At 43.1% G+C, this 25384-nt stretch overlaps 2 protein-coding genes across 5 annotated transcripts; one reads left to right on the forward strand and one right to left on the reverse strand.

Moving 5' to 3' along the window:
- The first annotated feature begins 339 nt into the window (after positions 1–339).
- On the forward strand, positions 340–18827 carry dennd2c (DENN/MADD domain containing 2C). Of its 3 annotated transcripts, none has more exons than XM_068596859.1 (19): positions 340–589; positions 3423–4503; positions 5931–6055; positions 6671–6738; positions 6887–7045; positions 8109–8187; positions 8497–8541; positions 9588–9775; positions 10282–10391; positions 11024–11093; positions 11737–11814; positions 12165–12305; positions 12811–12959; positions 14055–14232; positions 14506–14547; positions 15296–15404; positions 16701–16943; positions 17843–17929; positions 18023–18827. In XM_068596859.1, exons 2-19 carry the CDS (start codon positions 3635–3637, stop codon positions 18052–18054), a joined length of 2772 nt encoding a protein of 923 aa, XP_068452960.1. In that variant the 5' UTR covers positions 340–589; positions 3423–3634; the 3' UTR covers positions 18055–18827. The 3 variants fall into 3 exon arrangements, with proteins under 3 accessions (XP_068452960.1, XP_068452962.1, XP_068452961.1); XM_068596861.1 differs by having other exon boundaries at positions 9591–9775; XM_068596860.1 differs by lacking the exon at positions 340–589 and having other exon boundaries at positions 3408–4503.
- A 1703-nt stretch (positions 18828–20530) lies between these two features.
- On the reverse strand, positions 20531–23063 carry LOC137800980 (nucleolin-like). 2 transcript variants are annotated; one of them, XM_068598357.1, is made up of 3 exons: positions 22840–23063; positions 20770–21914; positions 20531–20636 (listed from the first exon to the last, which is right to left on the reverse strand). In XM_068598357.1, exon 2 carries the CDS (start codon positions 21895–21897, stop codon positions 21208–21210), a length of 690 nt encoding a protein of 229 aa, XP_068454458.1. In that variant the 5' UTR covers positions 21898–21914; positions 22840–23063; the 3' UTR covers positions 20531–20636; positions 20770–21207. The 2 variants fall into 2 exon arrangements, with proteins under 2 accessions (XP_068454458.1, XP_068454459.1); XM_068598358.1 differs by lacking the exon at positions 22840–23063 and adding an exon at positions 22247–22656.
- Between the last annotated feature and the right edge of the window lie 2321 nt (positions 23064–25384).

A 25384-nucleotide genomic window follows, 5' to 3' on the forward strand; every position in this document is an offset into this window, starting at 1 on the left:
TCTTTCCTAGAAAATCTGTGTACCTAAGTTATATACAGTACATATTAAATGAGTCCCCCACCTGCAGTTTTTAATGAAAAGATATGTGCATTTAACTTCACAATTAACACTGACATTATATTTGAAAACAATAAAGGAACACACCATTGTAGCTGCTAAATGTGAAGACAAAAAAAAACATTGTGTAGTTTAAAAATTGCAGAAAGGGAAACAGTGTAACAGGTTTTATTCTGGATGTTTTAACCGGAAGTTAAATATTTTCTGTCCGACTTGACACGAGCTGTCTCGAGAAGGAGGACGAGGAGTGCTGTGCTGTACTTTTCTCTAGTCAATGGACACTCTCTTTGTTGCTGTGTGTGTAGTCATTGCCACAGCGGACGCGGTCTGTGGCTCTGAAGAGTTTATTTTCTGAGAAATTTCAAACAAATGGACGTGGACTCCGACCGCCTGGACTAATTCAGACTGATAAACCTCTCCGGAGCTGAACGCTGCGCGCGAGCGGAGTCGGATTTAATGTTGTTTTTAATTTTTTAACCGAAATGGAAATGAGGAAAAAATAGTTTTTCTCGGACTTTTAAACTATGAAGGGGTAAGTTACGAGACATGCGACGTCAGTCATCTCATCTCCCCATGTGATGTTACGGTAGTCGGTTAGTCATATCTTATCAAGCGACTCTTCCGACTCCGACAGTGTCTTTTCTCTTCAACGCTACATCTGCACGAGTTACCGTAAGAGTGATTTGCGCCTTTCGGTAACACAGCTGCTTGGTTCCTATCTGTAGTTAATAATTGTGTGGGAATATATCCGCTCACGTTACACTTTCAACTCACTTTGTTTTTTTCCTTCACAGTGGGGACGTCGTCGTTATATTATATCAACACTAGATTTCAGTGTCAGACATATTTCTGTATCCATAAGTTGTTTGTTTCGGCATCGCCTCCCAATAGTTTGAACAGTGCTTTTATAAATCTTCCGAGTTATCGATAACCGTATCGCGGTATCGCTCCCTCTTCCTCCAACGGGACAACCTGATGGGTTTAATGACGGCAGGAGGCTGTCTGTGGGAACCAGCGAGCTGCTTTCAGCTAATTTGGCTATTTTCTTCCGCCGAATTACAGGATATGGATCATAAAGAGTCAAGGGAGCGATTGATTTTATTTTCTATGACACGAGACTGCGATATTAAAGAATATTTTTTAAATGTCTATACTTTTTGACGAGAGTTTGGTTGAGTGTTCTTTCTCCTCTCTACATGCGTTTCACAGCAATACCAGGAATTAAACGACTAAAGCTGCTCATTGCAACCTGAATGCAGACAGTATAGCTTTGTATGTAAATCCTTTACAGGTGTTGTAACATTTAGGAAAAGCAGTAAAGTTAATGAATAACTGAGATGTGTGTGTTCCACTAATCCATAAGGGAGAAAAAAAACTCCAGGAACACTGCCGAGTAATACATTTTCATTGATTTTGATTACACAGCTGTCTTGGTTTGAGTTTATGAGATCATGTGGATCCAGCTTCAGGACAGTGGTGTCCACATCAACACTGAAACTTGTCACTTTGTCAAGTGGCCTGTCAGTCTTTCACCAGAGCTCTCAAAACAAATGTTTACACACATGCTGCTCGGCTGGCTGGTGATAGATCAGTCCCTTAATCTTTGGCCTGTCCTTTAACTTCACCCTGACATTTAGCAAAACCCACGTTTTTTATTTTCTCTTTCCTTTTTGATTATAGCTTCATCTGTCACTATTGGGGGTGAAACACCTCTCACACAAGGTGTTGTGTCACGCCACGTTTCTGTGGGCGTTTTGTGTCAGGTTTTGAAGGTGCAATTAGGTTTTTGATTTTGCTGCCAAGTGATGACGGGGTTCTTCAGCTTCATAGGTCCACTCATCTTGTTTCATTGTAGATGAGTCAGTGAGAAAATACAAGGATACCTGACAGCCCAATAACTGTCAATGAAGTTAATTTTGACCCCTCCAGCTTTCTTGCTGCATATGCTGCGTGCCTCACTGGCAATAACAATGTTTGGTTTTTAACTTTCAGCCGTTTAAAAAGGGGAAGCTGAAAACTTTAGACGGGTTGGCAAATTGTTCCTGTAACTGTGTATTAGCTGAATTATTCCTGCATCTACTCTGTCTAGGGGACAATGTTTGTTCACCAGTGTAGAGGATTCAAACACAGCTCGGATCAGTGGGTTTTCCGACTGGGTGCAAATCTCCCTGCACCGTCATTGTGGACAGTCGGCCCGATCCTTCATCCTGCAGCTCAGGAAGTTCAACTTGTGGTTTTCCTGTGCGGCAAACTGACAAATAATGCAACTGGGTCAATTTTGGGCGCTGCATTGTCACATCGCGGTCTGGCAACGAACGAGCAGCATTCCAGTGCACGCGCATTCATTTGATTTAGGTCAGAGCAAACAAAAGGGTCACTCGCAAAAATGACTGACTGACTGTCTCCAGTTAAATGTATTCCCCGACATCAACCACCGACCCCCTACCCCACCCACCCTTCTTGTACGGCTCTGCAGGAATGCAGCTCCATAGAGTTATTATGATCGCGAGCTGTGCAGTGGAATTTTACCCCGTCTCCCCTTCTCCACGTTCCCTCGGCCCTAATGTGCAACGTGTCCAAATGGTTCGGTTCCAGCGAGCCGGGGGCTGCAGTATGAGAGTGTATAGTGGCCGCATCGATGTTGACTCGGGGAATATCAGTCCGGGTGAGTGACGCTGCAGATGTTTACACCAAGTCTCAGTGTTTGTGAGAACAATAGATCATAATAGCTCCATACATATTCTAATCCTCTCACAAAGGCATCCGTTTATCAGGTTGGCGTATAGTTTTCTTCTGGCGTCTGATTAAAAAGCGATACCATTTAAGAAGCTTTTATTCCACTGGGTAGATAGGTGTGGTTCTCCATCGGTCACCTCATTGTCACTGTATGCCTTGATAATTGTGTGTTGTCTTGGCTTCCAAAGCGCTTTAAAATCACCTGAAATGCACAAAAGTCTTCCCCCAGGTCACCTGAAAGACAGCTTTGCAGGAACACCAAATTCGATCATTGGCTTTTTTGTGTTCGGCCCCGCTCTGTGGTTGAGGGAGCGACAGGGACGGAGAATAAATAATTCCCCCGGGGATGGAGTTGGGGGCGGTTCAGGACGCGCAGCAGCAGAAATCTGAGTTCCGGTCACCGTCTTCCCTTTATTCTGGCTGGATTTATTTTTGGAGACCGACCCTGGCTGGAGCCTGTCCTTCCTGACCTTCTCTCGGTCCCTCCCTCCAAGTTGTAGACCGCTTCAGATGTGTGCCGTTGTAAAAGCCTCCTGTATTGCCTCAGTGACCTTTTGACCCTTCAGTGTGCTGCCCAGGCTTGTTTTTAAGTGCATTGATTGATTGGTAATGTTTTTTCTTCTTTTTAGGTTGTTTACAAGAGGAGACAAGGCAGGGGAAGTAACACTCCACTAGCACAAAAAGAAGCACAAAGACATAAAGGATCAGTTGCAACCCCAAACCGTTGCGGCGCTCCTGCTTTTACTTATTGTTTCTGGATTTAATTAGGAACAGATTCCTTGGCTTCGCCCATCTGTCTTTTCGAGGAAATCCCTGATGCATTCTCTTGCCCCCTCTCAACATGCTGGCTCTGAGGCTGGAGCAGGGCAGGCGAGGGGGTGGTGAAGTCGATCGCCAGCAGAAAGGGGACACTGTGGCTCGGCAGGGCCGCCAGTCAGGGAGGCCCCCCTCTCATGAGCAGTGCAGCATCAGGGAGAAGATCTCCCAGTGGGAAGGTCGCAACCAGGATGCTGGGGCGAAGGCACATCCTCCGAGCGTATCCCGAACTCTGTCCGGAGACCCACTGGGCAATGGATGTTCCAATGAGGAGTCGAGAAGGGGGCATTACCACTCCAAATCTTTAACCTTGGGCTTAGATTTCCGGGTGTCCCCGGCACCATCTGGATATGGTGCCGTCGGTAGGAAGTCGGACCCTGTGCGGAAATGTCCCGCTGAGTTTTCCATCACAACCCCAGGAATTAAACCACTTGCACCACAGATGTTTGCGTCTCCCAAAGTGGAGGCCCAACCCGCGGGTAAACAAATCCTCACTGCCGACCGCGACCAAAAAACGGGCCGCATCTTGGGCGTTGAAGTCTCTTCGAAGCATCTACCTCTATCGACCGACGACCAAGAAGACAACATGCCCGCTGGAAACTTCTACACTTCCCGGGGTTTCTGGCGTAAGCTCGAGGGGGACCGACTGCTCTGGGAGAAAGGCAAGGTGTCTTCAGGCGACGCTCAGCCTCCTCCCAAACCACTGCGGACGTTCCAGTATCGGGGAGCCGACGACAGCAGCAACATGGGGCCCGCAACGCGGCGGGACAGCAGATCCCCTCATAGTAACCACTCCAACGCGAGGAGTAAGAGGGTCGCCCACCCACCAAGCTTCCCACCTCCTCCATGTCCTGTAGCAAAGACTAACGGGCTTTCAAGGCATAAAAAGAACAGGTGAGTCAATGTAGTGAAAGCAGAGCATTTTACATTTTTAAATAGACGGGCTTTCTCGCAGGGCTTTATTTGATCCGATAGACTCGGGAAATTCACAAATGCACATTAAACATCCTGCTGCTTCAGTCTTCGTCTATCTGGAGTGCTTTTTAGGGGGCGGGGGTCTGTTCTGTGGAGGAAACCAAGTCTTAATTGTTGGCCGGCGTCTTGGTGTGATGTCACATGGTATCTGGCAGCATTGTTCTCCATTATGTGGATGTGGCCTAGTTCCCCTGCAGCCACGGGTCAAGGGTCGTCATCGACACGCACACACACGCCCTCTCACACTCGCTCGCTCGCTCTCCCTTTCACTGGAGGCAAAGCAAGACAAAACATGACTTGTACCCACTTACACATTGAGATCAGCACTTATTGGGTGGCCTGACTTCTAATAATGCTGTGTGTGTGTGTGTGTGTGTGTGTGTGTGTGTGTGTGTGTGTGTGTGTGTTGTATAGTATAGTACATAGGGGGTGGGCAAAATAATAGAAACATCTGTCAGTATCGTGCTGTAAAATGAAACAGCAGCACAGACTACATCCTCCACAATACCTAAGTAACTTGGTCAGTTTATGAGGCCTGGGAAGAAGTCTTATGTTGTGTATCAAAATAAAGTGCAAATAGACACCTATCAATCGTAATAGTCATGCAGGGCAGTGGCCCGTTTATTTGAATATAATCAAACTTTTAGTTTGCCCGAATGATAGAAAAGGTTGGCCAAAAGAAACCTACACATTTGTAATTAGTTCATGCCTCTCCCTCACCTCCGGTCCTCCTGCTACATCCGCACATAATGCTACAGGGCTACGTGTTTACCAACTTCAAAGGAAACCACGAGCGGTCATTCAATTGTTTGTCATTATGAAATGCCTCCAGTACGTCCCACTGAACCGCGAGTCATGTAAAGGGCTTTGTTTCAGCATTTGTGTGTATTACTAAAGCAACTTGTATCAAGCTCATGTAACCAAACAAAGATAAAGACTTGAACTGCGCTTGTTACCAGACCTAGATGATCGTAAGCCCCCTCTGACTAAACAAAGCTGTGTCTTCAGTTTTGAAAGTTTTTTTAATTTGCACTGTGACCTAATTGTTATAATGACAGCTGTCACTTTGCCAACTGCCATGTCTGTCTAAACCCTGTCCCCGCCTTCTTCCTCGTTGAGCTTTCCATAACAACTTTGGTACCAGATGCTCAGTCATTTCCTTTCACTCCAGTTTATCTCACTCTCTCTCTCGGTCTTGCTGCGTTTGATATCAACCTGTGGAATTTAGCGACGGGGCACTGACATGAACGTGACACGAGAGAGCGAACAGCAGCGCAGTGACTATCTTCAGGACGGCAGCGAGGCCCGTCTCTTTCACTGCCTTCCCTTTTCCCTCCCCACCACAGGAAGTCCTTTGAGTACGAGGATGCGGCGCGTCTGACAGCGAAGCAAGGCCCGCTGAGAGGCGAGGATGGACACTCGGGCATTTACCACGCCTACTCCGATGACAATATTTACGAGGACATCGTTTGTAAGTTGAACTCCCCGCTCTTTTGATGCCAGTGCTGACTGCCTGTCTGCCGTGTGTTTGAAACCGCTTTGCTTAGCACTGGTTTTGTTGAAAAAGAGACAAAGACAGGAAGTCATATGAACTGCAGGGTGCCTGTCAGTGGTTGAATGCCCCATTTAGAACTGTTCATATTATCATATCGGAGCATGTTCAAGAGTACAAGGACCGGTTATTGTACTAATCAGGAAAAATCACTCCTAATGGTTTCTACCAGATGTTACAGTTTCTGGAATGTTATGACATTTTGAGAGTTATTTTGAGAGATAATCAAGATGAAGAAGAACTCTGGTACAACTGTACAATTAAGTGATTTGTTATAAATCAGGACAGGTAGTGAACAAAACATTGCTTTTTAGTCGTTTACGTCTGCATCAGCCGTTGCAGGTATAGACACATGGTGGAACTGCAGTGAAATGAAAAGTATCTTGGTCTAGAGGTGGACAGATTACTTTGTCATTGGCAATTATGAGGAATTTCTTTGCTTTTATACTAAGTATCTTGGTGTAAAGGCGTGGTGCAACACCCAGCCAGCCCGTCTTATCTTTTTCCCATTACTCTGTCTTCCTCCATGTGAAGTGACCAGAGATGTCCCCTACGAGGACGTCAAGCTCTCTACCATGTGTCTCCCTGTCGGAAGGCCTAAGGTATGGAAAGATACGCCATTTAGGCCTCCTTTTCACACTACGGACATATTTAGTTGTTGTTAATTGGTTTATAAACTTGAGATGTTGTAGTTTGATACGACGCAATTACCGACAGCCAAGCGGTGACTCCAAACTCTTTGTCTTCCAGCTGCCTCCAAAGCCCCAAACGCTGCAAGGCTACGCGAGCAAAGTGGAGAGGAAGAGGTTTCAAACGACGACGCCATCCAAATCCTCAACATTTGCAGAGACCCCCAAACCGGCTGCACCGCGGCGCGCGAGCACACAAAAAATACAGAGGGCGCCTCAGGTAAATGATACGTGGTTTATGGCGTTAGTGCTGACTGAGATTTTAGTTGTTATGCCTTTATGGAGGCGTTACGCTTTTTGGATCATCCACCCTGTGAATGCATTACCTCGGGAACACCATGACGCAATTTCCTAAAATTGAACTTAAGGTCGAAATGATTTGAATTCGGTGGTCAAGCGTCACCAAGACCTCACCAAAACCCTGCTTTTTTTTGGCCGTAGCTCAAGAATTCACGTGAAACTTCTGAAATTCTCCGCAAATGTCTAATCGGTTATAATCCTGGAGACGTGGATGCAAACTGCCACTTGGTTGGTTCGTGCAGGCGCACGTCCGTGCGGTGGTAATTCTCGTCGAGCAGGCTTGTTGAGCAGGAAAGAGAGGGAAGCTGACAAAAAGCAGATAGTGGTAGAGCAACATGTCATTGCATCACAGGACTCATGGCAGTGCCGATAAGTTAGAACAACAAGACAGAGGTGTTAACACATTATACACAGATGTGAAGGTGATGACGAGAAAAGGATAAACCCCTCATGACACGTTGCTGTGTGCATTAGCAGGTTGGACAAATGGCAGTCGAGGTTTTTTTTTTTTTTTTTAGCAATATGTCTTTGTTGACAGGATTGTTTTCCAGATGTTACTTTTAAATAGTTTGGAACGAATAGCCTAAGTAGTAATTATCCTCTTAAAGATAAGTTTTAGCTTCATGCGTTTATGTGCAGAACTTAAATCTATCTATTAATGTGCCTTAGTTGGCTTGTGTCCACTACTCGACTGTGTTCTTTTTATGACATTACAAGAATGTACGGTTTACATTTAATAAAAATAAATACATAAATAGCTGAAAATCTATAGTATAATTATGTACTTAGTGGCGTGTTATGTCATGATTCCAGGTAATTGTGATTCTATAATGGCTGTGAAATGACGGGACTGGCGTGTGTGTGTGTGTGTGTGTGTGTGTGTGTGTGTGTGTGTGTGTGTGTGTGTGTGTGTGTGTGTGTGTGTGTGTGTGTGTGTGTGTGTGTGTGTGTGTGTGTGTGTGTGTGTGTGTTCTACTTTGCAGTATGTCAACAAGATCGAGACCATCTTTGATGACAAGCGCGGGAGGAAGAGAGTAAAGAACCAGGGAGTCTCAGTACGAGGTAGAACACACACACACACACACACACACACACACACACACACACGAACACACACACACACACACAGACCGTCACATATGCTTAAATGTCACTCCCATCATCACTTCAGTAAGATTAAGTTGAGGCTCTTTGTGGAAATACCCAGCTTTTGATGCTACACACAAGGCCAGCTGCAGCAAGCAAAGCTGCTGATTATGAAACAAAAGCTGACTGTCTGCATCTGATTATGCCTTCTCAAGACTTTTCCATTCCTCTGCTTTGCCCTAATCCTCTCCCCCCTCATTCCCTAATCACATCTATCTACAACAGAGGAGACCAGTGGGACAGAGAGTGACCCTGAGGACAACACCAAAGGTATTGCAGCAGAGTTAATATGTCTTTAATGTCTCTTTACGATAACAGGTTGAAGTTTAGAGGTGCATCTTTTTGTATGAAGTCAGTGTGTAACAACATAAACATAGTGCTGCATCTAGAAAAAAATGATATTCCTCGCATCTCTGAAGAATGTATTAGCATTATTATTCAACCTTCAGCGGTCACTATGGACATTCATCCATAGTGGGACTGTATTGCACCCGATTGTACATGATGGGGACATCCAGACTCGTTCATCGTTCAGAAATGCCGAGCTGGAATAAATGATCATGTGTTCTCTGTTTTATTGTCTGCAGTCTTGCTAGCAGCTCTGTGGGGCTATACATGGAGCTGCTTTGAGCTAAATGCTACTGCTTACTGGGCAATATTTACTAAATATTACTTTTTTTTATGGGGGATTGTCTTTTGTTTTTCACCATCTTAGTTTAGCATGATAACATTTGGTAATTAGTGTGAGTGTATGCGTCTGAGTGTGTGTATGTGTGTGTGTATATATATATATATATATATATATATATATATATATATATATATATATATATATATATATATATATATATATAAAAATAAAATTGCATGTCATTAGTTTTTCAGGTCATTGGTCAAAGTATTGGGGCGAATGAAACTTTGACCTGATGATGGCTCTAGAGTCACAAAAGTGTTTGCATCTCAAACATATGATAATACATATAACAATACTTGTCCGGATTTGTCAGTGTGGACTGAACAGGTGGGCGTTGCCATCCTCGAAGCCACTAATGGTAACTGTTAAGCCTTCTTAGGAAAAACAAATAAAACAAAAGACCAGCAAAGCAACATCCTCTTTGCAGGAGAGGCTCGTGGGAAATGTTGTTTTAACTATAATAAAATGCAGACTACCAGTTATCCACTGCCATTGTTGGAGCCTCAGGCATTGTTGTCTGTGTAATCAGCGGTAACATCACCATTATACTTTATGTTTATTGATGTCTTAAAAAGCCTCTTTTTGCTGGATGGGGTATTTAGTCTCATTGTGTGCTGTCCAGCAGGCTCCAGGAGATCAGTTTACATCCAGTCTACACTGAAACGTCAGCCAGGTTACCGCACCCTGGAGAGAGACCTGATCCAGCTGCAGCAGCAGCAGCTCTTCCAGATCTTTGTGGTGGTGTCGCTGAGAAAAGCCTCCCCGGGAAACACCTACTCACCTGAAATCACGCAGCAGTTCCCCAAACTGGTTAGAAGGAGTTTTTAACATAACCTTGCCCTTTTCTCAGGCAGAGGACATAACTGTAGTTTATTCATAGTGCTTTGATTGAATGATAATCTGTGGAATTAGGAAAATATTATAATCTTGTTTGGCAGAATTAAAGGAACATGACTCTCATCTAAAGCAATAAGGAATCATTTTAAGGGGGATTTCTTTCAGCTTCACATAAGTCAAGAGGACTCATTAAAGCAATTATTTGTGTTTCCATGTTACTTTTGAATTATATTTATAAAGTTATCGTTTTGAAATTGGACATTCTTAGAAAAGGTTTGGTCTCAGGCAACTCTATGGGAACATACTGATTGCTATTGGATGATTTGGTAGAAATACTACACCGAGCATAAGACGCTTAATATATTGTACCTAATTAAAAACAAGTTAAATTATCTTATAATGCAATTACATGATTATTTAACAAACTCAAGGAAGCCATTTGGAGAAGCTCTGCTGTAAGTGGATTCCCTCTGTTTCAGTTTGAGAAGTCATCCCGGATCTCCAGAGAGGCAGAGGATCAGCTGAAAGTCATTCCCAACTTCTGCTTCCCCGACTCGGAGGACTGGAAGCCCTCTGCTCACATGCCGAGGTCAGCACATGCACCGCAGTCATATAGTTGAACAGTTAATGGCATTCGAGGTGCATACAGAAGTAACTGCATCACACGGCCAACGGCACAATGGCAACACGATACTCTATTCTTTCCTTTCATGTCTGTATTTGCTTTTGTTGTCAATACGCACACCTTTCATGTGCTCTAATGTATGTTGTCCAACTTTTCCTTCCTGAACAGTGTTTACCTTTAGGTCTTGCACTGTAATTATCAGTTGTATTATATTTAAATACTACCATTTCCTCTCTGCTTATTTATATCCTTTGCTGTAACCCATAAATTGCTGCTACAAAAACTTAAATCCCCCGCAGAGCTTCTTAAAATTTCACCAGATTTAATTAATACTCTTGAGTGCCTTGGGACATTGAGCATTCGTCTTCTTTTTTTAAACAAGTGGGTTTTCGTTCATTGTTGTAATGTGGATTATGATCTCAACTTACACACGCTCACTGTCTTTAAACCCTTACCCGCTGTAGTGACGCATCTCGTTCTCTGCCTTTTCTTCTTCCCCTTTTTCCAGCTTTTATACAATGAATTACATAGTTCTTTTAGTTTGAGTTTAGGTTTAGTTTTTGTCTCCTGTGTCTTCAATGTTGTTCCGTTTACAGCGAGACCTTCTCCTTCGTCCTGACCGGAGAGGACGGCAGCCGCTGGTTCTGTTACTGCTGTAAGATCTTGGTGAGTGTGGATGTGAAAACATTGATGTGTGTGCGCGTGACGACGTGGAAGCCCGCCACATGCTTACTCAACATCTCTGAGGAGATGTGAATCAGTACATGTGAATAACAGACCGTAAACCACTTCTAAATCGATGACAGAGAGCAGGAAGAATTTCACCCTTTCCCCCCTTTTTCTTTTGCTCCACAAAGAGAGCTGCTTATAGATCTTTTCAAGACACTTTTCAAAACGCACATTTTTAGCTTGAACTGATGTGGTTTATATATATATATATATATATATGCCTTTTCTATTTTGTTTGTGAATATTCTGTGGTTGTCTTGTTGAGCTCTCTCTCTAACGATGTTGTTTTTTTTCCATCTTTAGTGTAAACGGCTAGGCCTAGCCTTACTGGAATTGTTTTATGTTTAGTTTTGTTGTTAGATAAGATCACCACAACTATCATAAAAGTTTGGACTTCAAACTCTTGATTTTTCCCATTTGAAAATACTTTGAAACACCAAACAACGGAAAGCGGGCTCTTGATGAGTGTGATTGTACTGTTTAGTTAAACGATGATCCTCAATGGGTTTTCAGTTCTTTCTGTGGTGACCTGCTTTATGTCTAATAAAACTGTGTGTGTGTCTGTGTGTGTGTCCTTAAGCCCGTTGGAAAAGGGAAGAGGCTTCCTGAGGTGCACTGTATTGTCAGCAAACTGGGCTGTTTCAACCTCTTTGCAAAGGTGAGGCCACTACACAATGCATCTGCACCCTTGTTTCTGTTTTTAGAAGCCTTTTGTAGGGGTATGAAAGGAGCTGGATTTAAACTGGAATGAGGATACTCCAGAACATAATCCACAGCAATCCCTGGGTGTGTTTAAATTATTATTTTTTTAAATGTTACGCATGTAGCAGTGTCACGCCCGTCTTCCAGTTGGCCGGAGTGAAATTTACCAACGGTAAGTGTGGATATGGTCGGAAGAAGAGGAAGGTTCAGTTACTTCATTTACAGAGCTGTGCCTTTGCTCTGACTGTAATCAACACTCATGCTTGCAGTACACACAGTCATTTGTCCGTCTCCGTCTCCGTCCAGATCTTGGAGGAGGTTGAGAGGCGCAGGGAGATTTCCCCAGCGCTGGTTTACCCTTTCATGCGGAGCGTGATGGAGGCCCCCTTTCCAGCCCCCGGACGCACAGTCACCATCAAGAGCTTCCTCCCCGGCTCTGGGAGTGAGGTAACCCTGAAACCAAAAGGGGAAATTCTAATTAGTAGTTATGTTCCTCTAACCACTCCTTCCTGCAGACTCAGAGTGACTCAGACTGGGAGGTTATCTGCGTAAACAATAGGGATAGTTATTTCAGCTTTGACGGGTTCATGTCGAGACAAATAAAAGTATTATAACCGTCAACAATAATCTATTTCGTCATTATGGTTTGCTGACTCAAAATAAGTTGGTATTGATGCTTTCCAAAACTCTCGTACTCATCTTTCAGCAGTTAGGAAGCCCTGCATACCGTACTTAAGGCTTGACTTGTGCCGTTTTTAACTGCATCTTTCACCTGGATGTATCCAAAAAAATCTGGTTTTGCTTGACATACACTTGAAATGTAATACTCAAAATGCTTAACATGCTCATACACTATTGTTAGTCTGGTTATTTTATCACATTTGTTCAAGCTGAGGTTATATCCCGGTACAGTCGGGGTAAAACAGCTCATGTGCTCTTGTTGCTCCGCCAGGTGCTGACGCTGTGTCGACCAGTGGACTCCCGGCTGGAGCACGTGGACTTTGACAGTCTGCTGCAGTGTCTCAGTGTCGGGAATCTCCTGCAGGTGTTCGCCTCCCTTCTGCTCGAGAGGCGGGTCATCTTCATAGCTGATAAACTCAGGTACCACCGTGGTAACAGAAAACTATAGATGGATGGATGGATGGATGACATACAGAAGTAATTCAAAAATAATTTGACTCCCCTTTGCTGTGTGTCGATGCTTGATTACCTCACACAGGCCCAGGTGTGTTATGTATATGCGTGTACCTTGGCCTCAATGCTAATCTGTATGGCAAAGTCCCAACGACAAGTCAAGTCAGGTTGACGTCATATCGCTGACGTTGTCTCAGTGGACTCTGTAGGGCCACTATGGCAGGTGCTGACCCATCCCAAGCTGTTCTTATTTAGCACGACATCTCTCAGTTGAATAGATTATTTTTAGGGCTTGGCAAAGATTAATCGCATGATTTTTCTGCGATTAATCGCATTATATACCAAGTTCAATAGTCACCCCTTCATTTGTCCATGTTCAGTCTGTTGCTTACCTTATAGATGTATGTTAAAGACCAGCAATTGATTAACTTTATGCAAAAGCATTAATTGCTTTTGCGTAAAGGTCTAGAAGTGATACTTACACTATGGCAGAGCACGTTGAGTATCAGACAGGGTCAGGAGCTTTTGCGCTTGCACGATTAATTTTCAATCTGGACTTGGAGCCTGCAGCGAGGCTCACATGAGACTCGACCGCCTGTGAGAGCTTTGTGAGGCGGAGCGGCTCGCTGCGGCTCGCTGCAGCACCGCTGCTCATTGAGAACAGAACTACATAGCAATATGTGCTTTCACGTCAGGCTCAAGTCGTCCACACTGACTGCCGGTGAAGCTACGGAAGCACGCGCACCTACATAAATCACATTAAAAGTAAAAGCAGTGTCGTTGTATTTCATTAATGGCGTGCATCTTATTCTTTTTTTTTTTTTTTTATTGACCATAATTATTTTATGATGTAAAGGCTACAAGACAGGCAAATACAGAACTCTTCTGATGCACAAGAACTGTTGGCAGAGAGCGCTGACGGTCACTTTATAAACGAGCTGTAAAAGAATCATAATGGTGCCCCCTCGCGATATTGTCAGGCAGCTCTGATTCATATCTTCGTGTCATGTGAACCGAATGGTGTTTTAATCTTGTTCCCTCCTCCCCCCCCGGTCACCGCAGTGTGTTGTCTCGGTGTAGCCATGCGGTGCTGGCGCTGCTGTACCCCTTCACCTGGCAGCACACCTTCGTGCCCGTGCTACCGGCCAGCATGCTGGACATCAGCTGCTCCCCCACGCCGTTCCTCATTGGGGTGCTGGCCCCTTGCCTGCCGCAGCTGCTGGAGCTGCCCATCGAGGAGGTCGGTGCAGTCCCAATTCTGTTGAAAATGTTTCAAAACCATCGTCCGTGTTTTAAAAAAGAGGTCTGTCTTCGTAGAGGTTTGAATGCCATCTATTTGCTGCATGTTGTGAATGAACCAGTAAGTAATTTCCACCACGTGACAGAAGTGGCTGAGACGCGCCCTCAAGGGACCGTTGCTCAGGCTCACCGCTCCTTTTTTTTTCTCCTTGTTGCGAAATAGTGAACTCTTGCAGTCAGTAACTGTCATTCTTTCCTCTCGTTGTCTTTCCAGGTGCTCATAGTGGATCTGTGTGCGGACAAGTTTGTCATTCAGGTGTGTACACATAGCGGTGTATAATAGGAATGATAGGTGTGGTGCCAGGGGGAGAGATGGCTCTGCCTACACTTGTCCCTTGTTTGCATGCAGAATGTTTTGAGGGTGACAGGGAGAAACTATATTACGCCCACGAGCTCTGCAGAGACATATGATGTGTAAGCTGCACCCAAACAGCAGGGCTGTGGAAACAGCTGATTTAGAACAGCAAAGGTCGATTCAATGAATGATGAATGTGCTTGTTTTGTTCAGTTTCGCTGGTATTTATGTGTGTCTGAATTTGACTGGGTTCCTATTTGACATTTCATTTAGCTTCACTTTTTGTTCAGGTACTGTCTTTTTTTTTTTTGTACCTCCACGCTAACGAGACATGCAGTGATCGACTGGCCACCCGCTCCGACATTAGTCGTCTCAAATGCGGAGCTGTAATTTCAATATTGCCGGTAGCCCCCCTGCTCAGCCTTCAACATGAATTTCATAATTGTAAAGATGAAAAACGGCGCCATCTGTAGGTGGGATATGTAGACGGCGACACGTGTGCTGTTCTTTTGGCGCTGTAGCACGTTGGATGTCAAAGCACTTCCAGATTGCCAGAAGTGCTCCATGGCATTGGATATTTTATACATAATACCTAGACAAAGAGATACAGCTGTTAGTTCACGATAAGTGTGCGAGAGACAGTCGGGATGCATGTTTTGAAACCGGCGTCATGTGACTGATGTTGACCTTTTCCTGTGATGTGTGACAGCTGGGTGATGAAGACTGCATCCTGCCCAGTAAACTGCAGGCAGCACTGCAGCAGATCCTGGAGGAGAGGGAGGATATCCTGAAACAGGAGGATGGAGACAGATGTGGAGGTCAGTACAAGCAGATGTGCTGCATAGTCTTAAGTGTAGTCAAGTCTTTTTATCTATCTATCTATCGATCGATAGATCTCTCTATCTCATATACATCTGATATCTATGTATATATACGCAGATGTCAGATGTATACTCTGCGGAAAAGACGTTGACGTTTCACCGCAGCACAACCAGCCTTAAGTAACGTCACAACGCGCAGCATGTTGGTCGGCGAGGAGCGTTCAAGAGGAATGTGTCAAACCAGCCTCACTGAACAACAAACACTAAGTCTGCCTGTGACGAGCTGAGTAGCACAGTTGCGGAATGGATTGCAAAAAGCTGTCGACCGATTAATATTGTTGAGGATGAGGGGTTCACCAAAGTTTTTGCGAGTGGCAACGGGGCACCCGAGCATTAAAGCACCGCAAAGACGCACAATTGTGACACAAATCCACGTGCTGTATAAAGATAGAAAGAACAAAACGGAAAATGACTTTGCTGCTACGGATCATGTGGCGCTGACCTGGTGACCAGACGTCCTCTTTTTCCCGGACATGTCCTCTTTTCCAGACATAACAAATGCGTCCGGCAGGGATTACAGAACGTCCAGGATTTTGCCTCGTGTGATATTTGTATTTCTTTGAGTCTTTCACAAACTAGTTATTACGCTCTTACAAGTTTTGAAACAGTATCTTACGTTTACCTTCTTGCGCGAGCTCTGACTGTAGAGAGAACTGTCATTGGTCGACCAATCTCAGGGTTGCCAGATGCACGATAATTATCCTCCAAATACGACCATGTTGAGCCTTTGGTACGATACTACGCCATCACCTCCACTCGTGACGAATATCCTGTTACGCTCTGAAGAAACTAGTTCGTCATTAAACATCGACGCACAAATAACCAACTGGAATTTCAGCGACAAACTTTTTTTTGGTGGTTTAGCACGACTTTTTTATGAGCTAAAGATCGTGTAGATGCTGGACTGTGGAGCGGGATGAAGCGATAACGGGGTTCAGCTTACGGCCTGTAGTTGCATTGTTTACAACAGCACCCCAATGTATAAATGAAAATGTATATATCCGTCTTTTATCATAAATCTTTGTTTTTACTAAAAAATACCGACAATATCGACAATATGTGATTAATCATGATTAATCCACAGAAACCTGTGATTAATCTGATTTATAAATTGTAATAATTTCACAGCCCTAATAAATATAAATAATCTGATTGTGAAACTACGGTACCAATCATCTGTTTTTGAGTCTCTTATTAAACGTTTTGCCTTCACCCTGAACGTGTCCCGGGCAGGTCAGCAGGCTGACCTGAGCTCTCTGGTGTCGGAGGGCTTTGTGCGGTTCTTCGTGGAGCTGGTGGGCCACTATCCGCTCCACATGGTCGAGTCCGCCAACGGAACCAGGGAGGTCCAGCGCGACAGCTTTCGCAAATCTCACCCCTCCCGCGGAGTCCGCCAGTTCCTGCAGCTTTTCATGGACACTCAGATGTTCGCCGGCTTTATCCAGGGCAAAGAGCTGCGCAAGGGCGCAGGACGAGGTAATTGTGTTGATAAACAGCAGTGCCAATAGTCAGGATTGTTTTCAACAAAAACAAAACAAGGATGAAGGAAACTTTTTTTTCTCTGTTTCCATTAGGGTGCACTGATATGTGTTTTTCAAAGACAAAACAAAACATGGATACTAAATATCTCTTTTACTCAGTCACTGCTTTTATACATAGTTATAATTCATAGGAATAAAAGATGGTATTGCCCTCAGACATAACTGAGATTAAGCCTTTTTTTACATGAATGTTTAAATCTGACATTGGATCTCATTGCTGCTAAGATGTCCCTACTTTTACTGACCTCACAGTGCTGTGCAAACATGAACATTCAAGAATAGACAAAAGTAAAAACAACAAACAATCATCTTGACTTCACTAATAATCTGTTAAGTTCATAAATGGTAGTGTTTAATTAATTCATACTAAACCAGACGCATGTTTAAATGAAACGGAAACAGTCTGCACTGATCTAAAAGCAGGTCAATTTAAAACCGGGATGAGAAGAAAACGCTCTGTGCTGGAAAATACCACATTTATGTCACGATCAGGCTCTTAAACCATGACAAAGACGGTAAAGGTACATTTATTAGTAACCAAAAGAGCTTGAGATGTGCTAAACAAAACACAGTGTTGGCGGAACGGAGATCCAGCCCAGAGGGCTGAAGCAGACGGGTCTTAAATACTCCTGGGAGACTGGCCAGGTGCTCCCAGTTGCACAGATAAGCTCCACCTACTAGGGTGCTGCAAGATGACACACAGACAAGCCAGAGTGCCAACACCCAGCAGGCCCTGCTGAAAGCCAGAGGGCCATCACAATAATCTGAACTTTAGTTGCAGTGTTGTTGTACACAAGCTGCCCTGATGGCTCAAACCCTCCAACTGTCCCTCAGGTCTGTTTGAGGTCCGAGTGGCCGAGTATCTGGATTCTTACCCTGAGCCGGAGCCAAGTGGTGTGAACAAATTTCTCAAAGGACTGGGTAAGCAATTCTGCGTCATCAAACGGTCACTTGTGTAATATTCTTTTACAACAGCTAAATGGTTCTTTTTCTTTCTTCTTTCTATTGTTTTAGGAAACAAGATGAAGCTCCTACAAATGAAATGAAAACAGGCCGTGACCGTGTGACTTTCAAGTGAAAGAGCAGAAGCACTTGCTGGTGCAGGACTCGAATGTCGGCGAGAGTCTCGTCCCCGGACTTGAATGGGACAGTGCAGCGTTTTGGAGCGAGAGGACCAGGTTTATTTTAGAGCCACGTATGCACGTCTGAAAGCAGAGCACTTTTTAAACGGACGATAACTGGAAAGGCCGCGTCTCTTTTTATAATGGTTTCATGAAACCTTGAAGACGAGGTCATGTCTCTTTGGAGAAACTACAAGAAAACAACTAAACATTCCAGCTCCTTGACCTCAGTTTTCAGCCTGAACATGCAAGGTTGTAACTATTTACTTTTATTTTTCTTTGTGCAGACAGGTTGATTCAATGGGAGAAAACAGTAAATTCAACAAGTAAATGTTAAATTTCAATCTTGTAAGTACTTTACAACTAAAACTGATCCGTGCGGTTCTAACCCGACGCCTGTTTTTATACGTTTGAATGTACTCCCATGACCTATGTTGCATTTCCTTCCGCACAAACTGTACACAAACCTTTTGTTTGCGTTTCAGATCAAGTAGGTTTGTTAACTCTGATCAGAACATTTTAAAGTGTTCTGACTGCAGGTCAAACATTCACGCACATAAATTAGGTCTGTTTTTTTTCTCATCCTCAACTTTCTCCGTTTTAACTGGAGTTGTAAATATGTTTTTTATTTTATTTTGCATAATGTTGAGAACCAGTGTACAGTATTTGGAATATTTTTGTATAAAAGCATGATGTGTCCGAAATGGAATAAATGGGTTCCCAATGACAGCGTTTAATGAGTGACTATGCTGCTTTACAACGCTTTGAAAACTGTTGTACTCCAAACACACCTGTGTATGAGGCCATACATACGGTGGCCCTGAGACATTGACCAACACTGCAACCACCAGAGGTCTCTAAGCATGAGCACCCAAACAACGCAAGATTATCTGCGGACTGAAACAGAGTCTGTGTCTGTGGCTCTTTCTTTTGTTCATCAAAACACTGATGTGCAATATTTTACAGACGAGACTACATGTGCACGACTTCGTCTTCTGTGCACACTGCACTCATCACTCTTCACTGCCACTCAGATCGACTGAGCTACTGCACAACAACACACATGTGTGTGCAGAGAAATGGTGTTTCCCATGTGTAGGATTCATTTGTAGTTTATAGGCAATACACGGATCTCACAATACTTTGACAAACATGTATTATTATTCTTATTAGTGGTCATGGTGGCTTACGGCACAAAATATAAGAGAAAACAAACTGATAATGAGGCCTTTTAACCCTTTTAACATCTGGACATTACTCATTTCATAAATCTTCATGTAATGTGCATTCAGTAACTGATCACATGTCAAAATAATGTGAGCCCGCCCTCTTTATTAACACATACATGTTACCTAAAATGAACCCCAGCATGTTGCGCAACCTCAGGGGTGACCAGCAGGGGGCGACTGTAATACTTACAGAATATTGACTGAGTCTCACATTCACAGAAACGTTCATCTCATAATTTAATTGATGTTGATTGATATCTTGCAATGACTCTCAAATGTTTCATTGATCTATTTCGGTCGACAGTATGTACCTGACAATACTCTTTAGGCCGGACTTCTGTTTGTTGCAAAGTAAAAAACACAAATGCACCCTGTAGTTATGTTCTATTTCTTTATTTTATTATGCCTAGTGTTGGTAAGTTCTAGATGTTTATTTATAAACAAGCTACAGCAGTGTTATGGACAGGATTAATTAATGAAGTTCCCACATGGTTTCCACCTTATATATTAAGGTCACATCTTGTTCACTTGCACCTACATGTATGTATCATCACCTTCTGTTCTGGTACACGATCAGTAAAGATTACAATTGTTTATGAGTTCATTTGAAAACAATTTGGAAGAATTATACTGCACATTGCTGGCTGTTCCTCCATTTTATTTAAATCAACATACAATATTACAAATATAAATACTTAACAGCAGTAACAGTAATGCATTCGAGTCAAATGGAAATCAAAAATATATTAAATATACATACAGTTTGTCGTACATTTAATTATATCAGAAATATTATGATATTGTTTCTAATATAAAGACATATCTAGAAAGACATTCAGTAAATAAAGTGTATAAATTCTGTACATACAGGTCACATAAAAATACTGTATTCTATGTGACAAATTAAATACTTAAAAACCTTCAGAATGGTTATTTCTCGTTCAGCCTGAACCGTCAGTCTCCTTCTTGCTTTCTGAGCAGATGAAACATCTGCTGACAGCTTCCTGTGTGTGTGAGGAGCTTCCTGAACCCCCCAGCACAGAAGAAGCAGGTGGAGACAAACTACGTCCTCTGTGCTGGTGGGGACGGGACGGTCCTCGTCCTCTCGGCTGGTGGCGTCGGGGTGGACGGGCAGGAGGACCGTACTCACTGGTTTCTGACTCTTTGGGGTGCTGGGAGGGTTCCAAGCTCTGCTGTGGGTCTGGGGCGTCCCGGGATGACGGGTTAGTTGACCTCCACCCTCAGCTGCCCCGAGAGTGAGACCTGAGGAGTCCTGCCCTGTGAGACACAAACACAAGAGATGAATACTTTTGAACTCAAATACAAAACCTTTACATTGTTGTGTTAAATGGCCTCCAAAGATGAAATCATATTACTAATATTTCTAAACTCCTGGAGAGGGATTACTTACTCGGCCCACTGGAAGAAAGGCGACCGCCGCTCTTCATCTGGTCCTGTCGTCCTCCATCCTTCTCCTTTGCTCTTTCTTCAAGGAGACGCTGGATGCTGCTTCCTGTATCACGGCCATCGATACCTGCGTAAAAGAGACTTGGAAACTTTTCTTAACGTTAGTAGTTTTTACCGCACATCTGTCTGGTTCAGCTTCACCTAACTATACAAATAAACAGAGAGTAAAATGATGTTTCTGGGAATTTTGACTTTTCCAAACTCCCAATTCCAAACTCCGAAGTACACAACTGGGGGCGGAGCTTCTTCAGGACCAAAACCTCTGCTGCAGAGTGCTACCTATTGCCAACCCCGCCATAGGTTGAGGAAAGGCTGTCTGGTGCTTCATCAGTCCTGCCAGACATAAAGGTTTTACAATCCTGCAGCAAACAGGCTGTCGGTCTCAGTCCGAGTCGTCGTCCTCATCCCACTGCCAGTATCTTCTGAAGGGTCCGAGGTCAGAATCTCCGTAGTCCTCTTCTCTGGTCCTCTTGGCGGAGGATCCACGGCCCGACGAGGAGGGTGCAGACTCTTCGTCGTCCTCTTCTCTTTTCCTCTTGGCAGAGGGTCGGAGAGGGTCTTCTTCTTCTTCTTCTTCTTCTTCTTCTTCTTCTTCTTCTTCTTCTTCTTCTTCCTCTTCTACCACTTCTTCATCTTCTTCCTCTTCTACTGCCTCTTCGTCCTGTTCTACTGCCTCTTCGTCCTCTTCATCTTCTTCCTCTTCTACTGCCTCTTCGTCCTCTTCTTCCTCTCCTGCCTCTACTGCCTCTTCGTCCTCTTCTTCCTCTTCTTCACCTAAGGAGCTGTATCCGGAATCTTCGCTCTCCCAGTCTTCTTCTTCATCGTCCTCTTCCTCATCGTCTTCTTCCTCGTCTTCCTCTTCCTCGTTTTCCTCTTCTTCGTTGTACTCTTCTTCGTTGTACTCTTCTTCGTTGTACTCTTCTTCGTTGAACTCGTCGTCGTCTGGAATGAACACCCCGTCTTCCCAAAAACCAATCACAAAATTACCGTTCATAAATGCAATCTCCAACCTATCTTCATTACCTGCGTCGCCTTCGGCGATCCTGATGGGGCTTCTTCCAGGATGCTGCATGATGTAGTTCACACCAGCTGAGAGGGAAAGGTTCAAATGTAAGGATTTCACATGAAATTAAATATTTCTGGATTACATTGAGCAATAATTAAAGTTGAAAATGCAGAATATTCATCACAACAACAGACAACACAAGAGTCTGAGCCTTTAAACATTTAACAGTAATATCAAACACAGTGCAGTTCTTCCTCTGTTAGTTTAAACAGATGAGGGAATCAGAAGCAAATAATGCATGTTGACACTTAATGGTTAATATTGTTGTTATTACATTTTGTTAAAAAAAAGACTTCAGTGTGTGAACAAAACGATCAATGGTTTGCAATAAACGGCGTGAAGGTGTTTAATTTACATTGCGCACAGCGTCATGACGCACAGTGAAACATAGCGATATTAATCCAACATGACCACAGTCACCTCTTTCGTTTATTACTCATTAATCTCTCAGTTTGTCAAAGTGAATTTCAATGTTAGATGTTAAATAAATCATTAATTTAATATGATTACAAGAAAGGAGCAGATGTTTGTACAATAAGTCACGTTTCCACAGTCAAAACAAACCAACTCAGAGTCACCTGCAGGTCACGTGTCGAACATACGTATTAAGAATTCCATAAAAATGGCTCAGGCGCCATTTTGTTTTTGAAATTTGAATGTTAAATTTCGACGTTTTGATACCTTAAACACAAAATAACTGGGGTTTCGGACATTTATGATAATTGTTACCACAATCCACACATTTCCTGCAATTTTTAAGAAATTCTGTGCATTATATATTATTTTACAGGCTCGACAATATTCAGTGACCTTTTTAACCTTAACACTTTTAAACCTTGAGACTTTTAACCTAGAAATCATTGATTTCAAAACAGAGGACAATTTTAAGAATTCAGAGGGATACATTGACAGTAGAAAAAGTATTATTTGATGTAAAAGTGGTCTTACCTGCACAGCTCTCGTCCAGCTCACAGCCTGGTCGCTTCAGCAGGGCTCTGTCTCTCTCTCGATGTCTCTGAAGTCCTTCAGGGTCCTGTCGCTCTCGATAGTAGAGTTCTGTTCGCCAACAAGTTTTGTTTCTCTCAAAGTCTCTCTCAAAGTTTTCTTTACAGTTTTGGGTTCACAGGAGGCTGTCAGCTGCTCGTGTCAAAGTCCAAAGTGTAAAGGGAAGATCCAGAACCGCCGCGGCCCTCAAGTAGCCTCGGTCCGGTTTCCATGGCAATTACTGACGGGTTGCGTGCTTGCGTGCGATTGCGCAATACTGAAAGAGAGACATATTAATTATGTTTCTCATATCAAATATATATTTTCATTTGATGAATACTAGAGTTATTTCAATTGTATTTGTGAGTGATCTGCTGCTATTGTTGTAAACATTACACAACCCATCTCTGCAACACGTATTTAAAGTTAAACTTAAGCCTACTTATTTGCATTCATTAATCTTACTACAATCACTGCTCCTAATGGCTATGGATGGGTTAAATGCAGAGAGCAAACTATTTCATGTCTGTCATATGACGACGTAATAGTTTAGTTTTTACAATGTTAACACAAAATTCTGATAGATCCTTACTTCCCTTCATTCCCTTGTCAATGTGAAGCGGGTCCGTTTCCTCTCCTGCTGCACTGCAGCTCATCGTGAGTCTGAAGGTTACAATGCAGAGCTATAGCTTCATGCATAGCAGACATTATAGCAAAGAGAGATTTGTTTTCTGAAAATATTATCACAATACCCTAATTAAATTATGATTACATTATTGTAATATTACAACTTTATTCTCGTAGTGTTTCTTTTTTCAATCAAAATGCTGGGATTTCTTTGGGAACATAAACCTTTGTGTCTCCATGTTGATGAGATATGTTCCTTGTTGTAAACGTGTTGTTGAACAAAGTGTCTCACAACAGAACACATCTGTTGAACACTAAAAGACTACCTCCTGGTAAATGAAATAGACTTTGTTATCGTGCAATATTGTCGATAATGATGCTCTCGTTGTATCAATCACAGCATTTGAAGCGTTGTGTGCTTTCCTTTTTTTCCTTCTCACATTGTTGATCTCCTCTCTTAGTGGATTTTTTATCAACTCCAAAACCACCAACATACAAGTTCATTTTGATCAAGAGAGATCAGTCAAATAAAGAAAGGATCATTGTTTATTGTTAACAGATGATATGTGAAGAGTCTTTGACGCTTGGACTCTACAGGAGATCTGTAACTGACGGCCGTCTGCCCCGATCAGCAACACGAGGAATCCTCCGTAGAGTCCAGACCTGGTGGTGATGATGATGATGATGATGATGATGATGATGGCGCTGCTGCTGCTGCTGCTGATGATGATGATGATGGAGGATCCGAGGAAGCCTGGTTGGAGATGCAGGGATGCGTAACAGCAACATGAATGAACTGAAGTTGAGGGACAGTCATGTCTAAAGAGACAGCAGCGGGTTGATTGGCTAACGACGTCATTGTCTCGTTCTGCTTATTGGTCAGAGGAGACCAGCTGATCTACAGCTGCTGTCATGATTGACGCCCCGAACAATGACAGCGCATCAGGGCGCATGCATGAGACGTGATGGCGGATGTAAATGGCTTTCAAGAGTTTGGTCTTCCGACTGAATTTACGCGAGAGCTTAATTTGTGATGATTTTTTATTTTTTCTGAAACACTGAAACACTAAAAATCTGAAACACTGACACTGTCTGACTCAAGAAAAACACTGTGATCCCATTCTGACCTATATTCGTATGCCAGAACAATATAATCATGTATGTCCCAATATTGAATATTGCAGCATGAAGATAATTATTCTGAAAAGATCAAACCACCTCATGTGTCGATGAGTTTTCTAACAGCCTCTCCTGCCTCAAACTGATTTTAACCACAAACATAACACATTTTAAACAGCTTTTCTATCTAAGGCAAAGTGTCTTTAATGTGAAGTTGCTAGTTGCAGTTGCCCTGTCTGTCTTCAACGTGTTAAAGACAGCAACATGATTGAGATTATTGAGGTCAAACACTTTCATAACGATTACTCTTACATTTTTATTTAGCCCAGATTACCATAAAGACTATCATTGAAACAAGTTTCTGTAGTTTTCACAGTAATATTACTGTGTACTGGCCACATTACTGTAGAACTTGTATACAGCATGTTGCTGTAGATCTGCAAAGCATCATGGTCAAAATTCAGTCCCTGGTGAATCATACTGTGTAAATAAATGTTGCTGTGAATCACAATACAGTCATTTTGAGCAGTTTTTCCCTTTTTAGCAATCTGCCATGAACAGTTTAAACATAATTTTCAACACAGATGTTAGCTTTAGCCTTCACGCAGACAAAGGGGGAATCATCATTGCTATACCTCCGTTGCGTTACACAAAGATGACAGTAGGCTATAACGTCGTGTGCCGATGAACACCTGCTTCTCTCGACACAATTGTGGAGCAAGAGCTACAACATTTCTGACCACTTCAACTTCAGCAACAGCAA

Source organism: Clinocottus analis, unplaced genomic scaffold, assembly GCF_023055335.1.
Source record: "Clinocottus analis isolate CAN_PGR_092001 unplaced genomic scaffold, fCliAna1.0.p SCAF_4, whole genome shotgun sequence".
NCBI classification, from domain to species: domain Eukaryota; kingdom Metazoa; phylum Chordata; class Actinopteri; order Perciformes; family Cottidae; genus Clinocottus; species Clinocottus analis.